This window comes from Catharus ustulatus, chromosome 33, assembly GCF_009819885.2.
Source record: "Catharus ustulatus isolate bCatUst1 chromosome 33, bCatUst1.pri.v2, whole genome shotgun sequence".
NCBI classification, from domain to species: domain Eukaryota; kingdom Metazoa; phylum Chordata; class Aves; order Passeriformes; family Turdidae; genus Catharus; species Catharus ustulatus.
This window is the reverse complement of record NC_046253.1, coordinates 618,680-637,716: the sequence shown is the minus strand read 5'-3', so window position 1 is coordinate 637,716 and position 19,037 is coordinate 618,680. Positions and strand designations below refer to the sequence as shown.

Below are 19,037 nucleotides of genomic sequence, written 5' to 3'. Positions count from 1 at the left end.
GCTGGAGGGGACACCGGGAGGGGACACCAGGGACAGGACACGGGAGGCGACACCGGGAGGGGACAGGGGAGGGGACACGGAAGGTGACACCGGGGACCCAAACCCTCGCGTCCCCCGTGTCACCAGCGCGCGTGTGGCACTCGGGGGCTGCCGAGCCCCCCCCCCCCGTGTCCCCCCCGTGTCCCCCCCGTGTCCCCCCCGTCCCCACCAGCTGCTCGGGGACCCCCCGCGCCAGATGTGTCGCTGTCACCGGCTGTGGCTGCAGATGGAGCCGGCGGGGGAGGGTGGGGGGGGAGGGGGGGACACGGCGGCGCCGCACGGGTCGCGACACGGTTTGGCATGTCGCGACATGGCTGATAGAGAGGTATCGCGATAGTGACACCTGTCAGCCAACCGGGACGGGACCGGGACACCGGACCGGGTTAAACCCGGGTGTGAAGCAGCGACCCCCGGGAAATTCGGGACCCGACAAATGCGGGAAGCGCAAAAACCCCAAAACGAGACAAAACCGCCCCAAAACGGGGCCCCCCTCCCGCCGGCCAGCTCTGGGGGGCCCCGGTTCCACCGGCCGAGGGGGAAACCGGGACCCCCGGGGGCCGCGGGGGGGTCTCAACCCTTTGGAGCCCCCCTGGCGGGGAGGCCCAGGGAAGCTTTTGGGGCGATTTCGGGGGGTTTTGGCTCAGCCTCGCTGCAGATTTTCGGCGGCTGCCGAGGCCTGGAAGCCATTAGGGCTCCCCCCGCCCCCCCCCCCTTTTCCAGATCGGGGGGGGGGGGGTCCGGGGGTTCCGGGGGCTGCGGACCCCCCCGAGGGGCCCCGCGAGGAGCGGCAGCCCCCTCCTCACCGAGCCCGCTCCCCTCGTGCCGTTCCCCCTCCCGGTGATGGGCGGGGGGGGGGTCTCGGGGATGGAGGGGAGGGGTCCCGGTGATGTGGGGGGGGTCCCGGTGATGTGGGGGGGGGGTCCGGAGGGCGGGCGGCGGGCACGGAGGGGTTAACGGAGCCCAGCGCTTGGCAGCGGCCCCGGGCTTGGCGGCGGCTGAAAAGGTTTAGGGGGGTTTAGGGGGGGTTTAGGGGGGGTTTGGGGGGGGGTTTAGGGGGGTCCGCCCCCAGCCCAGCCCCCCCCCCACGGGGAGGAGCCGAGGGGGGGGTTGGCAATGTGCCCCCCCCGGGGCCGTTTTGCTCCTCGGAGGAGACGAATTCCCCTACGGGGGTCCCCCCAAACCTTGTCGGGACCCCCGGGATGAGCCAGCGTCGTTCGCGGGACCCCCCCCCCGGTATTCCCCGGACCCCCCCTCACCCCACCCCGAGCACCCACGGGACGCTGCTCTAACTCCCCCCGCCCCCTCCGAGTCCCCCCCGGACTCCCCCGGGGTGATTCGGTACCGGAAAACCCCCGGGACCCTCCGGTCCCCCCCGACGCCCCCCGGGACCCCCGAGCTCTGGCCACGCCCCCATCCCGGGTAACCACGCCCACTGCCCCACACCCAGCTCAAACCCCGCCCACAAACCCCGCCCCTTCAAACCACGCCCCTCAGCTCCCGCCCGACTTCCGCCCGCGCCTTCACCCGCTTGTACGTCACTTCCGGCTCAACATGGCGGCGCCCTTGCGGCGGGCGCTGCTGGCGCTGGGCCCGGCCCGGTCCCGGCTCCCGGTGCCGGTCCCAGCCCCGGCGCGGCCCTACCGGGCAGATCCGCTGCGCCGCCGCCCAGGCCCGGCTCCAACCGACCCCGACGACCTGCGGGCGGCCGCGCGGCGGTTCGGGCGGCTCGGGGACGCGTCGGGGGTGGAGGTGTGGCGGCTGTGGCCGAGCCCGGAGCAGCTGCGGGAGGCGGAGGCGGAGGAGCGCGAGTGGGACCCGCCGCTGCGGGATGTGGAGGCCGTGCTGGATCAGCGGGAGCGGGAGGAGGCGCGGCGGAAAAAGGAGAGGTGGGGCCGGCAGCACCGGGAGCCCCGGGAGAGGCGGATTTCGGGGGCCGCTCTCACCGTGTCCCCTCTCACCGTGTCCCCAGGGAGGAGCTGGTGTCCCGCAGCCTGGCGGCGATGCCGGCCCGCGTGGCCGCGTGGCGCCGGGAGCGGGAGGCGCTGCGGGAACGGGCGCGGGCGGACGCGGAGCGGCGGCGGCGGCTCCTGGCCGAGGCGGGGCTCGGGGGGCTGCCCCGCTCCGGGACCCCCGGCCGCGCCTCGGCCCGAGCGCAGGAGCTGCTGGACGAGATGGAGCGGCAGAAGCGGCGGGAGGAGAAGCGGCGGCGGCGGCAGGAGCGGGAGGAGGCGGCTCGCAGCGCTTTGGCCGCGGCCGAGGCGGCGGCGGCGGCGCGGCCGCTCCCCGGGGCAGCCCCGGAGGGCGAGGAGAAGCCCCCCAACCCCACCGAGAAAACCTGACCCCCTCCCCAATTATCCGGACTGTCCCACGGACACCCCCCCAGAGCTGTTTGGATAAAAAAGAAAAACGAGGACACGGCTAAAATGGGTTTAAAACTCTGCATTTAATCTCTTTGCCGCCAGTTTTTGGTTGTTCCGCGGCGCCCCCCCACCTCCCACCCTCCCTTCCCCGGGGCCTGACAGGGAGGGGGGGGCAATTTTTTATTTTTAGGGGGGAAGGGGAGGAGAAAGGAGGTGCTGAGACCCTTCCCCAAATAAAGGAGGGGCTCCCCCCCCGCTCCCAGGGTTGGGATCCCCCCAAAAAACTCCGGGAAGGAGGGGGGGGTGGGGAAGCAGATCCATCCCTACCCCTCCCCCACACACGTGGGACCCCCCCCCAGAGGCCAAAGGAGCCCCCCAAGGGTGGGGGGTCGGGCTGGGGGGTCCCTCAGTCGTCATCAAAGTTCTGGCTGAGCAGGAAATTGGCCGCCAGGTTCTCGTTCTTCTCGCAGGCGAAGTAAGCCTGGATCACCAGGCTCTCGGGAAAGCCCAGCGCCTTCAGCTGTGGGCAGCAAGGGGTTAAAAAATCCGGGGGCTGCAGCCCCAAAAGGGGATGGGGACCCCAAACCCATCAGCCCTGAGCCCTGCTGGTGTCACCTCTTGTCCCCAATAACCCTTGGCCCCATTAACCTGTCCCCAATAACCCTAGGCCATAATATTTCCCATTTCTCACTAATTCTGTGCCCTAAAAAATTCATTTTTTATGATTGACAGCTAATAAAACCTCCCCACCCAAATTACTCCGGGCCCTGCTAATGTCACCTCTTGTCCCCAATAACCCTGACCCCATTAACCCTGATCCCATTAACCTTTGACCCTAATATTTCTCATTTTCCATTAATTCTGTACCCCAAAAATGTCATTTTTTAATCACTGGACACCCCACCCAAATTAATCTGGGCCCTGCTGATGTCACCTCTTGTCCCCAATAACCCTTGACCCTCATATTTCTCATTTCATATTCATTTTGTGCCCTAAAAATTTCATTTTTTAAAGACTGGACACTCCACCCAAATCACTCTGAGTCCTGCTGGGGTCACCTCCTGTCCCCAATAACCCTGACCCCATTAACCCTGATCCCATTAACCTTTGACCCTAATATTTCTCATTTCCCATTAATTCTGTACCCTAAAAACATCATTTTTCATTACTGACAGGTAATAAGAACACCCCACCTAAATTATTCTGACCCCTACTGATGTCACCTCTTGTCTCCAATAACCCTTGATCGTAATATTTCTTATTTTCCATTAATTCTGTACCTTAAAAATGTCATTTTTTAATCCCTGGACACCTCACCTAAATTATTCTGACCCCTGCTGGTGTCACCTCTTGTCCCCAATAACCCCTGACCCCAATAACCCTGATCCCATTAACCCTTGACCCTAATATTTCTCATTTTCCATTCATTCTGTACCCCAAAAATGTCATTTTTTAATCACTGGACAACCACCCAAATCACTCTGGGCCCTGCTGGTGTCACTTCTTGTCCCCATTAACTCTGGGCCCCAATATTTCCCATTTCACATTAATTCTGTGTCCTAAAAATGTCATTTTTTATCAATGAAAGATAATAGGGACACTCCACCCAAATCACTCTGGGCCCTGCTGGTGTCACCTCTTGTCCCCAATAACCCCTGACCCCATTAACCCTGATGCCATTAACCCTTGACCCTAATATTTCTCATTTTTTGTTCATTCTATACCCCAAAAACATAATTTTTATCACCAATAAAACCACCCCACCCAAATCCCTCTGGGCCCTACTGATGTCACCTCTTGTCCCCAATAACCCCTGACCCAAATAACCCTGACCCCATTAACCCTTGACCCTAATATTTCTAATTTTCCATTAATTCTGTACCCTAAAAATGTCATTTTTTGTTCATTCTGTGCCCTAAAAATGTCATTTTTTGTACATTCTATGCCCTAAAAATGTCATTTTTTGTTCATTCTGTGTCCTAAAAATTTCATTTTTTGTCACTGATAGGTAATAGGGACACCCCACCCAAATCACTCTGAGCCCTGCTGGTGTCACCTCTTGTCCCCATTAACCCTTGACCCCATTAACCCTGATCCCATGAACCCTGGGTCTTAATATTTCCCATTTTTTGTTCATTCTGTGCCCTAAAAATGTCATTTTTTGTACATTCTATACCCTAAAAATGTCATTTTTTGTTCATTCTGTGCCCCAAAAATGTCATTTTTTGTACATTCTGTGTCCTAAAAATGTCATTTTTTGTTCATTCTGTGCCCCAAAAATGTCATTTTTTGTCACTGACACCCACCCCACCCCAACCCCTCTGCCCCCCTGTGACAGCCCCACCCCCCATCAATCAATCAATCAATCAATCCCCACCCCCAGCCCTAATTACAAAGGGAATTAATGACTTTTCACCCACCCTCTCTATGGCTTCTTTCTCCTGCGGGGTGACCTGGATGTAATTCATCTGGGGGGACTCGTCCCCGATGGCTCCCACCTCCCCCTCCAGCTCGCCCAGCTCGCCCAGCGGCTCGTTCAGCATCTGGATGAACTGCTCCTGGTGCTGGCTGATTTGCTGCCAGGGGGGTTGGGGTGGGGTCAGCACCCAGGGGGGGTTTGGGGGGGGGGGTTTGGGGTTTTTTTGGGATTTTTTGGGATTTTTTTGGGTGGTTTTGTGGGGTTTTTTGGGGTTTTTTGGGGAGTTTTTTTGGTTTTCTTTGGGGTTTTTTTTGGATTTTTTTGGCTTTTTTTTTGTTTTTGGGGGTTTTTTTGGGGTTTTGGGAGGTTTTTTTGGGGGTTTTTTTTTGGGTTTTTTTGGGTGTATTTGGGGTTTTTTAGGGTTTTTTTAGGGTTTTTTTTGTTTTTTTGGAGTTTTTGGGGGTTTTTTTGAGGGTTATTTTGGGGTTTTTTTCTGTTTTTTTTGGGGTTTTTTTGGGGTTTTTAAGGGTTTTTTTTGGGTTTTTTGGGGGTTTTTTTGGGGGGGGTTTGAGGTTTTTTGGGGTTTTTTTTAAATTTTTTTGGAGTTTTTTGGGGGGGGTTTTGGGTTTTTTTGGGGTTTTTTTGGGGTTTTTTGCGTTTTTTTGAGGGTTGTTTTGGGGGTTTTTTTGTTTTTTTGGGTTTTTTTGTGGGTTTTTTTGGGGTCTTTTGGGGGTTTTTGGCGGTTTTTTTGGGTTTTTTTGGGGGTTTTTTGGGGTTTTTTTCTGGGGTTCTTTTGCATTTTTTGGGGTTTTTTTGGGGTTTTTTTTGGTTTTTTAGGGGTTTTTGGGGGTTTTTTTTTTGTTTTTTTGGGGTTTTTTTGGATTTTTTGGGGGTTTTTCTGGGGGGTTTTTTTGTTTTTTTGGGGTTTTTTTTGGGATTTTTGGGGTTTTTTTTGGGGGGATTTTGGGTTTTTTTGGGGGTTTTTTTGGGTTTTTTTGGGGGGTTTTTGGGTTTTTTTGGGGGTTTTTTTGGGTTTTTTTGGGAGGTTTTTTTGGTTTTTTGGAGGGGTTTTTTTGGGTTTTTTGGGGGTTTTTTGTGGTTTTTGGGTACCTGGAGGAGCTGGGGGTTCTCCTGGCCCAGCTGCTGCAGCAGCGCCGGCAGCAGCGCCGGGTTCTGCTGGATCACCTGGCGCATGTTCTGGAACTGCGGCTGCTCCCGCAGGAACTCCAGCGGGTTCTCACCTGGGGGCGGGGCTGAAAGGTGAGGACACGCCCAGACCACGCCCCCAGACCACGCCCTTCATGGGTGGGGCTGTGAGACCACACCCAAAAGGGGAGTGGCTTAGCCAGACCACACCTCAAATTATGAATGGTTTGGCTCTACCCAAAAGGGGTGTGGCTTATACACACCACACTGCAAATTATGAATGAATGGTGTTTGGCTCCACCCACAAAAAGGGTGTGGCTTATTTAGACCACACCTCAAATTATGAATTGTTTCGTTCCACCCACAAAGGGGTGGAGCCTCTGAGGGTGTGGCCACCAAACACCACCCACAAAGGAGGTGTGGTTTATTCAGACCATGCCTCAAATTATGAATGATTTGTTTAGCCACACCCACAAAGGGGTGGAGCTTATCATGGTGTGGTCACAACCCCCCCACAAAGGAGGTGTGGTTTATTCAGGCCACACCTCAAATTATGAATGGTTTGGTTCCACCCATAAAGGGGTGGAGTTTATTAGGGTGTGGCCATCAAGCCCCACCCATAAAGGGGGGGGTGTGGTTTATCCAGACCACACCTCAAATTATGAATTAATTGTTTGGTTCCACCCACAAAGGGGTGGAGTTTATCAGGGTGTGGTCACCAAAACCACACCCACAAAGGGGCGGAGTTTATCAGGGTGTGGCCATCAAGCCCCACCCACAAAGGGGGCATGGTTTATCCAGGCCACATATCAAATTATGAATTATTTGTTTGGCCACACCCACAAAAGGGGTGGAGCCTATCAGGGTGTGATCACCAAGCTCCACCCACAAAGGGGGTGTGGTTTAATCAGACCACATCTCAAATGATGAATAAATTTTGCTTGGCCCCACCCATAAAGGGGTGGAGTTTATCAGGGTGTGGCCCCATAAAAGGGGTGGAGTTTATCAGGGTGTGGCCCCACAAAGGGGGTGGAGCCTCTGTGGGCGTGGTCTCCCCCAGCCCCACCCATTTCCAGGCCCCTCCCCCTGACCTTCGGGCGGGGGCTGCTCCGCAGGACGAGATTCCTGCACCGGGGGGCGCTCGGGCTCGGGGCTGCCAGGGATGCCCTGGGGGGGGACAAGGGGGGTCAGGGGCATCCCCAGCACCCCCTGAGACCCCCCCAGGACCCCCTGAGACCACCCAGGAACCCCTGAGACCACCCAAACCCCTTGAGACACCCCTGACCCTCCAGGACCCCCTGAGATCCCCCCAAGACCCTTCTGTGTCCCCCCAAAACCCTGAGACCCCCCAGACCCCTCTGTGACCCCTCCAAACACCTCTGTGAACCCCCCAGAACCCCCTGAGACCCCCCCAGACCCTCAAGGACCCCCCCCAGGAACCCCTGAGACCCCCCCCAAACACCCTCTGTGACCCCCTGAGACCCCTCCCCAGACCCCTCTGACCCCCTCAGGATCCCCTGAGACCCCCCCAAATCCCCCAGGACCCCCTGAGAACCCTCCAGACCCTTCTGTGACGCCCCCAAACCCCTCTGTGACCCCCCCAGGACACCTGAGACCCCTCCCCAGACACCTCTGACCCCCTGAGACACCCCAGGACCCCCAGAGACACCCCTCAGACCCTCCAGGACCCCCTCCAAACACCTCTGTGACCCCCCATGACCCCCTGAAACCCCCCCAGACCCCTCTGTGACCCTCCCCAGACCCCTCTGACCCCCCCAGGACACCCTGAGACCACCCCAAACCCCTCTGTGACCCCCTGAGACCCTCCCCAGACCCCTATGACCCTCTGAGACCCCTCCCCAAACTACTCTGAGCCCCCCAGGAGCCCCCAAAACCCCCTGAGACCCCTCCCCAGACCCTTCTGTGACCCCTCAGGACCCCCTGAAAACCCCCCAGACCCCTCTGTGATCCCCCAGGACCCCCAGAGACCCCCTGAGACCCCCCCAGGACCCCTCTGTGACCCCCCAGGACCCCCTGAGACCCCCCAGACCCCTCTGTGACCCCCCCAGACCCCTCTCTGACCCCCTGAGACCCCTCCCAGACTCCTCTGACCCTCTGTGACCACCCCAGGACCCCCTGAGACCTCCCCAGATCACCCAGGACCCCCTGAGAACCCTCCAGACCCTTCTGTGACGCCCCCAAACCCCTCTGTGACCCCCCCAGGACACCTGAGACCCCTCCCCAGACACCTCTGACCCCCTGAGACACCCCAGGACCCCCAGAGACACCCCTCAGACCCTCCAGGACCCCCTCCAAACACCTCTGTGACCCCCCAGGAGCCCCCAAAACCCCCTGAGACCCCTCCCCAGACCCCTCTGTGACCCGCCCAGACCCCTCTGTGACCCCCCAGGACCCCCTGAGACCCCCCAGACCCCTCTGTGACCCCCCCAGACCCCTCTGTGACTCCCCCAGGACCCTCCCCAGACCCCTGAGACCCCCCAGGACACCCTGAGACCACCTCAGACCCCTCTGTGACCCCCTGAGACCCCTCCCCAGACCCCTCTGACCCCCTCAGGATCCCCTGAGACCCCCCCAAATCCCCCAGGACCCCCTGAGAACCCTCCAGACCCTTCTGTGACGCCCCCAAATCCCCCTGAGACCCCCCCAGGACCCTCCCCAGACCCCTCTGTGACCCCCTGAGACCCCCCCAGGACCCCCTGAGACCCCCCCAGGACCCTCCCCAGACCCCCCAGACCCCTCTGTGACTCCCCCAGCCCCCTCCCCAGCCCCCCCAGCCCCCCCAGACCGTCAGCAGGTACTCCACAGCCCGGTGGGGGTTGTTGTAGCTGGCCCTGAGCGCGGCCACCACGCGCTCGCGCTCGTAGCCCATGGACACGATCTCGGACAGCATCGTCTCGTACTCCGAGCCTGTCACTGCAGACCCCTCCCCAAATTCAGCTGGGAGGGTCCCCTCACCCAGCCCAAGCTCCCCTCCCCTCCCTCCGTGGCAGGGCTGGGACTGGATCCACCCCAAGCTCCAAAAATCCCAAATTTCCCCAAAATTTTGGAATTTTTTTTCCCAAATTTTAGTTATTTTTTTCATAAATTCTAGGAATTTTTTCTCCCATTTTAGAAATTTTTTTTTTCAAATTTTAGTTATTTTTTTTCCCAAATTTTAGTTATTTTTTTCCCAAATTTTTGGGATTTTTTCCCAAATTTTAGGAAATTTTTCCCAAATTTTCCCCAAATTTTAGGATTTTTTTTTCCCCAATTTTAGTTATTTTTTTACCAAATTTTAGGATTTTTTTTCCCCAATTTAAGAAATTTTTTTCCCCAGTTTTAGGATTTTTTTTCCCTAATTTGAGGATTTTTTTTCCCCAATTTTAGGAATTTTTTCCCCCAATTTTGGGAAATTCTTCCCCAAATTTTAGGATTTTTTTCTCAAATTTTAGTTATTTTTTCTCCAAACTTCAGGAAATTTTTCCCCAAATTTCACGAGTTTTTTCCCCAATTTTAGGATTTTTTTCCCAAATTTTAGGAAATTTTTTCCCAAATTTTAAGCACTTTTTCCCAAATCTCAGTAATTTTTTCCTAAATTTTAGGATTTTTTTCCCCAAATTTTATTATTTTTTCCCCAAATTTTCGGACTTTTTCCCCATTTTGGCCTCCCAGGTGCCCAAATCTCAGCCCCCAGCCCCAAATCTCAGCCCCCAGCCCCAAATCTCAGCCCCCAGCCCCAAATTCCCCCCCAGCCCCCCCAGGACCCACCGAGGGTGGAGGCGGCGTCGGCCGAGCGCCCGGAGCTGCCCGGGGGGGGGATGGAGCTGAAAATACAAAAAATGATTTAGGGGAGGGTCCTGAACCCCTGGGACCCCCCCCCAAAATCCCTGGGACCCTCCCCCATTTTAAATTTAAAACAACAACCCCACAAGTTTTTCCACAACCATTAAATCCATCCCAGAACCCCCAAAATTTCATTAATTCCCCCCCCAAATTTCATCAAATCCCCAAAATTTCATTAAATCCCCCCAAAATTTCATTAAATGCCTCCCAAAATTTCATTAAATCATCCCCCAAATTTCATTAAACCCCCCTCAACATTTCATTAAATCCCCCAAAATTTTATTAATTCTCCAAAAAAAATTTCATTATATCCCCCCAAATTTCATTAAACCCCTCCCAAAATCTCATTAAATCCCCCAAAATTTCATTAAATCCTCCTAAAAAATTTCATTAAATTCCCCCAAAAAATGTCATTAAATCCACCTTAAATTTTACTACCTCCCAAAAATTTCATTAAATCCCCCCAAAATTTCATTAAATCCCCCCAAAATTTCATTAAATCCCCCCAAAATTTCATTAAATCCCCCCAAAATTTCATTAAATGACCCCCAAAATTCATTAAATCATCCTGAAATTTCATTAAATCCCCCCCAAATCTCATTAAACCCCCCAAAATATCATTAAATGACCCCCAAAATTTCATTAAATCCCCCCAAAATTTCATTAAATCCCCCCAAAATCTCATTAGATGACCCCTCCCACCTTTTTGCCCCCCTCCCCAAATTGCAGCCCCCTCCCCAAACCCCTCCAGCCCCCAAAATCTCATTAATTCCCCCCACAATCTCATTAAATCCCCCCAAAATCCGATTAAATGCCCCCTCCCACCTTTTTGCCCCCCTCCCCAAACCCTCCCAGCCCCAAAATTTCATTAATTCCCCCCAAAATTTCATTAAATCCCCCAAAATCTCATTAAATGACCCCAAAATCTCATTAAATGCCCCCTCCCACCTTCCAATCCCCCCTCCCCAAATCCCCTCCAGCCCCAAAATCTCATTAAATTCCCCCCAAAATCTCATTAAATCACTCCCAAAATATCATTAAATTACCCCCAAAATATCATTAAATCCCCCCCAAAATTTCATTAAATCCCCCAAAATCTCATTAAATCCCCCAAAATCTCATTAAATCCCCCAAAATTTCATTAAATCCTTCTAAAAAATTTCATTAAATCTCCCCAAAATTTCATTAAATCCCCCAAAATCTCATTAAATGCCCCCTCCCACCTTTTTACCCCCCTCCCCAAATTGCAGCCCCCTCCCCAAACCCCCCCACCCCCCAAAATCTCATTAAATCCCCCCAAAATCTCATTAAATCCCCCCAAAATTTCATTAAATGCCCCCTCCCACCTTTAAATCCCCCTCCCAAACTGCAGCCCCCTCCCCAAACCCCCCCAGCCCCCAAAATTTCATTGTCACCCCCAAAATCTCATTAAATGCCCCCCAAAATTTCATTAAATCCCCCCAAAATTTCATTAAATGACCCCCAAAATTTGATTAAATGACCCCAAAATCTCATTAAATGCCCCCTCCCACCTTTCAATTCCCCCTTCCCCCCCCCCAAAATTAACCCCCCCCCCCCCAAAATAATTCCCTGCCGTGTTTAACCCCTTCCTTACCCGGCAGGGGGCTCAGCCAGGCTCAGGGCAGGGGGCTCCTGGGCCGGGGGCTCCTCGCTGGGGGCTGCAGGGGGGGGAGGGGCAGCGGCCGGGGGGGGTCCCGGGGGGGGCTCCGAGGGGGCTCCGACCTCGGGGGGGGCTGAGCCCAGAGAGGACTTGGCCTGAGGAGGGGGGGGGTGGGGAGGGGGTGAGAGACCCCAAAATTGAATGGAGAGCAGCCAGGCGTGACCCAAGGGGCTTTGGAGACCCCAAAATGGTCCCAGAGACCCCCCAGGGTTCACCCAAATTACACTGAGACCCCTCAGGGTTCACCCAAATTACCCTGAGACCCCAAAATTGAATGGAGAGCAGCCAGGTGTGACCCAAGGGGCTTTGGAGACCCCAGAATGGTCCCAGAGACCCCCCAGGGTTCACCCAAATTATCACTGAGACCCCTCAGGGTTCACCCAAATTACACTGAGACCCCAAAATGATCCCAGAGACCCCTCAGGGTTCACCCAAATCACCCTGAGACCCCAAAATGATCCCAGAGACCCCTCAGGGTTCACCCAAATCACCCTGAGACCCCTCAGACCATCCCAGAGACCCCTCAGGGTTCACCCAAATCACCCTGAGACCCCAAAATGGTCCCAGAGACCCCTCAGGGTTCACCCAAATTATCACTGAGACCCCAAAATGGTCCCAGAGACCCCTCAGGGTTCACCCAAATTGCCCCAAGACCCCTCAAGCTCTTCAAACCCACCATGGGGACCCCCAAAACCCTCCCACAGACCCCTCAGGGTTCACCCAAATGACCCTGAGACCCCTCAGACTCTTCAAACCCTCCCAGAGACCCCTCAGGGTTCACTCAAAGGGCTCCAAGACCCCTCTAAACCCACCAGAGACCCCTCAGGGTTCACCCAAATTACCCTGAGACCCCCCAGACTCTTCAAACCCACCACAGGAACACCCAAATCCCCCACAGAGACCCCTCAGGATTCCCCTAAATGGCCTCAAGACCCCTCAAACCCTCTCAGAGACCCCTCAGGATTCCCCTAAATGGCCTCAAGTGCCCTCAGACTCTTCAAACCCTCCAAGGGGACCCCCAAAATGCTCCCAGAGACCCCTCAGGGTTCACCTAAATTACCCTGAGACCCCTCAGATTCTTCAAACCCACCACAGGGACCCCCAAAATCCCTCCCAGAGACCCCTCAAGCTCTTCAAATCCACCACAGGGACCCCCAAATCCCCCTCAGGGTTCCCCCAAACGACCCCAAGACCCCTCAAACCCTCCAAATCCCCCCCAAATCCCCCTCAGGGTTCCCCCAAATGACCCCAAGACCCCTCAAATCCCCCCCAAATCCCCCTCAGGGCTCCCCCAGGACCCCTCAGACCCTCTGGAGCCCCCCCCAGACCCCTCCCCCGGGGGGTCTCACCTTGGTCACCATGACCACCACGAAGTTTTTCTCGTCGATCCGGTACTCGCGGATGGGGACGTCGTCGCTCAGGATCTTCCCGGCGTAGATGAGCTTCTGTCCCGCCACGGGAAAGGCATCACTGCCCTTCTCAGCCTCGATCTTCTCCTTCAGAGCCCGCACCTGCGGCCACCAGGGGGTCAGGGTACCCAAAAATGGGCTCAGGGTACCTCAAAACGGGCTCAGGGAATCCCAAAAACAGCCAGGAGGGGGTCAGGGTACCCAAAAACCCAGCCAGGAGGGGGTCAGGGTACCCGAAATGGGATCAGGGTACCCAAAAACAGGCTCAGGGCACCCAAAAAACCAGCCAGGAGGGGATCAGGGCACCCAAAATGGGCTCAGGGCACCCCAAAATGGGATCAGGGTACCCAAAAACGGGCTCAGGGTACCCCAAAATGGGTTCAGGGCACCCAAAAATCAGCCAGGAGGGGATCAGGGAATCCCAAAACGGGATCAGGGTATCCGAAAACCCAGCCAGGAGGGGATCAGGGCACCCAAAATGGGCTCAGGGCACCCCAAAATGGGATCAGGGTACCCAAGAATGGGCTCAGGGCACCCCAAAATGGGATCAGGGCACCCAAAAACCCAGCCAGGAGGGGATCAGGGAATCCCAAAAACGGGCTCAGGGTACCCCAAAATGGGATCAGGGTACCCCAAAACGGGATCAGGGTACCCAAAAACGGGCTCAGGGAATCCCAAAACAGGCTCAGGGCATCCCAAAAACGGGCTCAGGGCACCCCAAACAGCCTCAGGGCACCCAAAACGAGCTCAGGGTACCCCAAAACCAGCCAGGAGGGGATCAGGGAATCCCAAAACGGGCTCAGGGTACCCAAAAACCCAGCTAGGATGGGCTCAGGGTACCCAAAACGGGCTCAGGGCACCCAAAAAACCAGCCACGAGGGGATCAGGGCACCCAAAATGGGCTCAGGGCACCCCAAAATGGGATCAGGGAATCCCAAAATGGGATCAGGGTACCCCAAAACGGGCTCAAGGCACCCAAAAACCAGCCAGGACGGGCTCAGGGAATCCCAAAACGGCCTCAGGGCACCCCAAAAACAGACAGGAGGGGATCAGGGCACCCCAAACGGGATCAGGGCACCCCAAAACGGGCTCAGGGCACCCCAAAACGGGCTCAGGGTACCCGAAACGGGCTCAGGGTACCCAAAAACCCAGCTAGGATGGGCTCAGGGTACCCAAAATGGGCTCAGGGCACCCCAAAATCAGCCAGGAGGGGATCAGGGTACCCAAAAACGGGCTCAGGGCACCCAAAACGAGCTCAGGGAATCCCAAAACAGGCTCAGGGTACCCCAAAAACGGGCTCAGGGCACCCTAAACCCAGCCAGGATGGGATCAGGGAATCCCAAAACGGGCTCAGGGCACCCCAAAAACGGGCTCAGAGCACCCCAAAAACAGCCAGGAGGGGCTCAGAGAACCCCAAACCCAGCCAGGAGGGGCTCAGAGAACCCCAAAAACGGCCAGGATGGGCTCAGAGCACCCCAAAAACAGCCAGGATGGGCTCAGTGTACCCAAAAAACAACCACAGGGCACCCAAAAACAGCCAGAATGGGCTCAGGGCACCCCGAAATCAGCCCTGGGAGCTCCCCCCAGCAAAATTGAAGTGGGGGGAGGCACAAATCTCAAATATTCCCGAAGAATTTTCTGAAATAATCCTTCTCGAGTTGCCCCCCAAGGTGAGAGGATCTCAGGGTGAACGATAGCAGGGGATCCCCCCAAAAAAGACAAACACGGAGCTCTCCCAGTGATGCCCCCCGAGTTTTTCCTCTCAAATCAGAGATGGAAGGACACGGAGCAAATCCCCCTCCCAAAATTGGGAGTGGGGGGACACGGAGCCCCCCGGGTGAGGCCGCTCGGGTTTCCCGCAGACATCGAGACCCCAAAAAATAGCAGAGAACCCCCCCAAAAACGGGGAGGACGGAGCTGCCCCCCTCGGCTGCCATTTATTCCTTCGTTCCCCCCCAAATTGAGGCGAGGGGCGCACGGAGCCCCACAGGTGACGCCCCCCGTTTGTCCCCTCACAAAAAGGAGGATCAGGGGGACACAGCGACCCCCCCCTCCCCTCACCCAGCTCCATCGCGCTCTCTGGGGAGTCCCGGGAGGGTCCGGACCCCCCCTCAGACAGGCCCAGCGTGAGGGGATGGGAGGGGGGGCGACCTCAGGGCCCATCCCCAGCCCGGCCCCGCCCGCGCCCCCCGCGGGGGCTCCGCCGCGGCCTCACCGTCTCGTGCGGCTCCATGCGGATCTTGAAGGTTTGCTGCTGCAGCGTCTTCAGCGTCACGGTCACCGCCATGGCGGGACGGGGACGGGGCGGCGGCGGCTCCTCCCGGCGGCCCCACAACATGCAACTCACGCCGCCGCCATCTTAGGCGGCCCCGCCGCTTCCGCCGCGGCGCCGGAAATGCGTCACTGCGCCCGCGCGCGCGCCCCTCGCTCCCGCCTCCCGCGTCACGTGATACGGGAACGGGCGTGCGAGGGGGGAAGCCATGATCACGTGATAAAGGACGCTGATTAGCTTCGGGCGTCACGTGACGCTGGAAACCCCGCGCGCGGGCCGCTCCGCGTCACGTGACACAGGTGAGGGCTCTTTGAGGGGGCGGCCGCGGTCACGTGACGGGCGCGGCGGCACAAAATGGCGGCGGCCGCAACATGGCGCGGGTGGGGAGAGAGGGAATAAAAGAGAAGAAAACGGCGGGGCCGGGACGATCGTTAATTTAATAGAAACCGGATCGCGACACCCCCGTACAGTCCCGTGCGACACCGCCGGTGCTCCCCCCCCACCGCACCCTCCCCACCCCCGGCGCTGGTCCTGAGTCCTCGCCCCGAAGGGCGCCCGGTGCCGGTTCGGTCCCGGCCGTGCCGGTTCGGTGCCGGCGCGGTCGCGGCTTCCCCGGGCCCGCGGGCGGCGGCGCCCATAGAAAAGAGTCCAGGTCTCACAGAGACAGAACGGTCCCGCCGCGGGACCCTCACAGCTCGTCCCGCGGGGCCGCCTCCACCTCCTCGGGCTCGGCCTCGGGCTCCTCCTCATCCTCCTCCTCCTCGTCCCCATCGCCATCATCGTCCCCTTCCTCTTCTTTCTGCTGCTTCTCCTCCTCCTCCTGCTTCTTCCGTTGCTCCTCGTCCTGCTGCTCCTTCATCTTCCTCTCTGCGTCCTGCAGGAAGGGAGCAGGGAGGTCACTGGGGGGGTCATGGGGGGTTCTGGGGGGGCTCACGGGGGTCTCGCCCCTCCCTCACCTTGGTGGCCCCCCAGGTCTCATTCCCGATCTCCTCCGCCAGCTTCTCGTCGTCCGTGATCAGGAAGTTGTCAAAGATGGTGCCTGACTTCACCTGTGGGGATGGTGGGGGGGGAGTCAGGGGGGTCCTGGAGCTCCTCAGGACCCCCCAGACCCCTCCCAGGACCCCCCCTCACCTGCCAGAGGTCGAGGCCGATGACCCCGAAGCTGTCGTAGGAGTAGAGCAGCGGGTCGGGGCTGTACTCGGGGTTATCGATCTCGGGGTGCACCCACTTGCCCTTGTAGTTGGGGTTGTCGATCTGCTGCGGCCTCCACTCGCCCTGGAGGGGCACAAAACGGGGTTCAGAGGGGGCACAGCCCCTTCCCCAGCTCCTGCAGCCCCCTCCCCACAAGGCCTCACCTTGTACTCGGGGTTCTGGATCACGGGGGGCTCCCACTCCCCGTCCATCTCCTCGTCCCAGTCCTCCGGTTTCTTGGCGTCAGGGTCTGGGATGTGCTCGGGTTTGTCCCAGTCCTGGAAAAGGGAGGGGTCAGGAAGGGTCAGGGGGCTGCTGTGACCCCCCCAAAAGTTGTCACAGACCCCTCTGAATTTCCAAATTCTCACTCAGAATTTCCCCACTCTCCCCTTAATCCCACCAGGAGCTTTTTATAAATCTCCCAGAGACCCTTAACACTCTCCCCCCTAATCCCACCAGGATCTTTTTATAACCCCCATAAATCTCCTACAAACCCTTAAATTAAAATTAAATTGAATTTAAAAATCCCCAAATCCCCCTCCCCACCTCAGGTTTGGTGTCCTCGGGGTCATCGATCTTGGCCCGCTCGTCCCAGTCGTCGGGTTTCTTGGCCTCGGGGTCCTTGATCTTTTTTGGGGGGAGGAAATCCCAATCCTCCTCCAGGCTCCCCGACTCCACGCGGGCGTTGTCGATCTTCACCTCGTAGGTGTTGTCCAGCCTCACCACCAGCGTGTACAGGTGGGTGAATTCGTCATCCTGGGAGCACAGGGGGGGTTCAGCAGGGCTGGAGACCCCTCCCCAAAAGGACAGCAGGATCCCCAAACCCCCCTCACACCCACCTTGCAGCGAATATCTTTATTAATCAACACATTCTTCCCTTTGTAGTTAAAGATGACGTGAACCTTCTTGGTGCCGGGGCCGCAGATGTCAGGACCTGGTGGGGAGGGGGTGTCAGGGTTGAGATCACCCTGAAAAAAGGGCTAAAAAAATAAAAAAAATAAAAAAATAAAGCAGAAAGACCCACCAAACATGATGTTGTACTCAGAGTCGCCGTGCATGTCCTCCTGGTTGAGGCTGGCCGGGAAAAGCTTCACGTAGCCGCCGCCACAGTCGATGTTCTGCTCGTGCTTCACCGTGAACTGCACCACCAGCGTCTTGTCGCGGTTGCTGAAGGGCTCGAAGCGGGAGGACAGGGCGTAGAACCGGGCGTCCTGGCTGGTCTGGATCCCTGGTGGGAGGTGGGGTGTGGTGAGAAGGGGGATTAAACCCCCACCCTCGTGGTTTTTTTTTTTCCTGTCACCGGTGCCCAGCTCACCTTTGTCCTTCTCGGCGTCGCCGTAGAATTTGCCGGCGGTGAGGACGAAGCGCCCGTAGTCGGGTTTGTGCTTGGATTCCACCCACCGGCGGGTCCAGGCATCTGTGGAGGGCAGTGTCAGAATTTTGGACTCCTCCAGGACTCCCCCAAACTCCCCAAAACAGCTCAGGGCTTGGGTTGTTATTTTGTTGAATGGATTTAGGGTTTCAGGGGAAAAGAGAAGTGCTGCAGGAGCTCTCTCCATGTGGGTGCTGTGCTTCCTCACAATCTTTTTCCTGCTCTTTTCTCTCTTGCCCACCTGTTCGAGGGATGGCCCTGAGCCTCTCTACGCTGTCCCTGAGGTGACCCCCACCCTAAGAAAGATTTTAAATCCTCATCTTCCCTGTCCTGACACCCCCACACGTGAGGAGTGGCCTCCTGCAGCCCCTGAGAGCACAGGGTTTGTGTTCCCCCCATTCTCACCCTCACAGAAAACAGAAAAATTCTTCTTTTTCCCCTCAGAAATCACAGAAAGATTCCCCCATTCTCCCCTCACAAAAAACAGAAATATCCCCCTATTTTTTTCCTTAAGGAGGATCAATCCATTCTCCCCTCACAGACCAAAGAAATATCCCCCCATTTTTTTCTTTAAGGAGGATCAATCCATTCTCCCCTCACAGAACAGAGATCCCCCCATTTTTTTTCTTTAAGGAGGATCACTCCATTCTCCCCTCACAAAACACCGTGTGGGGGGGGACACACTCGATTTTCACCCTTCAGAGAACACAAGGGAGCCCCTCCTTTCTCCCCTCAGAAATCATAGGGGGTACTCCCCATTCTGTCCCCTCATAGGATCCCCTCAGAAAAGACGGGGTGATCCCTCCATTCTCTCCCCTCACAAAACACACGAGGGTCCTCCTGTTTCCCCTCAGACTCCCCCCAGCCTCCTCAGGCACCGCCCCCCCAAAGCCTTTAACCTCAGGAGCCCCCCCCTCAGGCCCCGCCCTCAGGGACCCCCGCCCGGCCCCTCCCTCACCTCCATCCCCGAACTCCTCGCGGAAGAACTGGGTGGGGCCGGCGGCCGCCAGGAGGGCTCCGAACAGGACGGGGGCGAGGACGCTGAGGGGGCTCATGGCGGGGGGGAATCAGGGCACACTCGCTCCGTCCGTCCCGGCCCGGCGCCGCCCGGCACTGCGGAGGGGGGAGGAGGTGCCGCCGCTTTTTATACGCCCGCCGCCCCTCGCCCCGCCTCTGCCGCTCTGCCATTGGCCAGAGCCCGCGCGCGGCCCTCTCCCATTGGCCGCCCGCCCGCCCGCCGGCGGCGACGGCGCCCCCGAACGTTGGCGTCCCAGATGGCCGCTTCCCATTGGCTGAGCGCGGCGG

At 57.3% G+C, this 19,037-nt stretch overlaps 3 protein-coding genes across 3 annotated transcripts; 1 reads left to right on the top strand and 2 right to left on the bottom strand.

The window, feature by feature from the left end:
- Positions 1 to 1,361: 1,361 nt before the first annotated feature.
- On the top strand, positions 1,362 to 2,486 carry GADD45GIP1 (GADD45G interacting protein 1). The gene is made up of 2 exons (XM_033083845.1): positions 1,362 to 1,925; positions 2,009 to 2,486. Exons 1-2 carry the CDS (start codon positions 1,591 to 1,593, stop codon positions 2,376 to 2,378), a joined length of 705 nt encoding a protein of 234 aa, XP_032939736.1. The 5' UTR covers positions 1,362 to 1,590; the 3' UTR covers positions 2,379 to 2,486.
- On the bottom strand, positions 2,464 to 15,296 carry RAD23A (RAD23 homolog A, nucleotide excision repair protein). Its single transcript, XM_033083844.2, has 9 exons — positions 15,113 to 15,296; positions 12,838 to 12,999; positions 11,423 to 11,583; positions 9,733 to 9,788; positions 8,771 to 8,898; positions 7,056 to 7,131; positions 5,929 to 6,059; positions 4,820 to 4,975; positions 2,464 to 2,919 (listed from the first exon to the last, which is right to left on the bottom strand). Exons 1-9 carry the CDS (start codon positions 15,233 to 15,235, stop codon positions 2,806 to 2,808), a joined length of 1,107 nt encoding a protein of 368 aa, XP_032939735.1. The 5' UTR covers positions 15,236 to 15,296; the 3' UTR covers positions 2,464 to 2,805.
- Positions 15,297 to 15,587: 291 nt separating this feature from the next.
- On the bottom strand, positions 15,588 to 18,849 carry CALR (calreticulin). The gene is made up of 9 exons (XM_033083843.1): positions 18,691 to 18,849; positions 17,676 to 17,777; positions 17,385 to 17,588; positions 17,200 to 17,294; positions 16,907 to 17,116; positions 16,525 to 16,638; positions 16,301 to 16,444; positions 16,126 to 16,218; positions 15,588 to 16,043 (listed from the first exon to the last, which is right to left on the bottom strand). Exons 1-9 carry the CDS (start codon positions 18,785 to 18,787, stop codon positions 15,858 to 15,860), a joined length of 1,245 nt encoding a protein of 414 aa, XP_032939734.1. The 5' UTR covers positions 18,788 to 18,849; the 3' UTR covers positions 15,588 to 15,857.
- Positions 18,850 to 19,037: the final 188 nt, after the last annotated feature.

Bases quoted from the DNA above. Each gene is read 5' to 3' on its own strand.
- GADD45GIP1 (XM_033083845.1), top strand. From the start codon at position 1,591: ATGGCGGCGCCCTTGCGGCGGGCGCTGCTGGCGCTGGGCCCGGCCCGG. The intron at 1,926-2,008 runs GTGGGGCCGGCA...CCGTGTCCCCAG, and splicing joins GCGCGGCGGAAAAAGGAGAG to GGAGGAGCTGGTGTCCCGCA.
- RAD23A (XM_033083844.2), bottom strand. From the start codon at position 15,235: ATGTTGTGGGGCCGCCGGGAGGAGCCGCCGCCGCCCCGTCCCCGTCCC. The intron at 8,899-9,732 runs GTGGGTCCTGGG...AGGGGTCTGCAG, and splicing joins CGACGCCGCCTCCACCCTCG to TGACAGGCTCGGAGTACGAG. The intron at 7,132-8,770 runs GTCTGGGGGGGC...GTCCCCCCCCAG, and splicing joins CTGTGGAGTACCTGCTGACG to GGCATCCCTGGCAGCCCCGA.
- CALR (XM_033083843.1), bottom strand. From the start codon at position 18,787: ATGAGCCCCCTCAGCGTCCTCGCCCCCGTCCTGTTCGGAGCCCTCCTG. The intron at 16,445-16,524 runs GTGAGGCCTTGT...GTGCCCCTCCAG, and splicing joins TCCAGAACCCCGAGTACAAG to GGCGAGTGGAGGCCGCAGCA. The intron at 16,219-16,300 runs GTGAGGGGGGGT...CCATCCCCACAG, and splicing joins TCGGCCTCGACCTCTGGCAG to GTGAAGTCAGGCACCATCTT.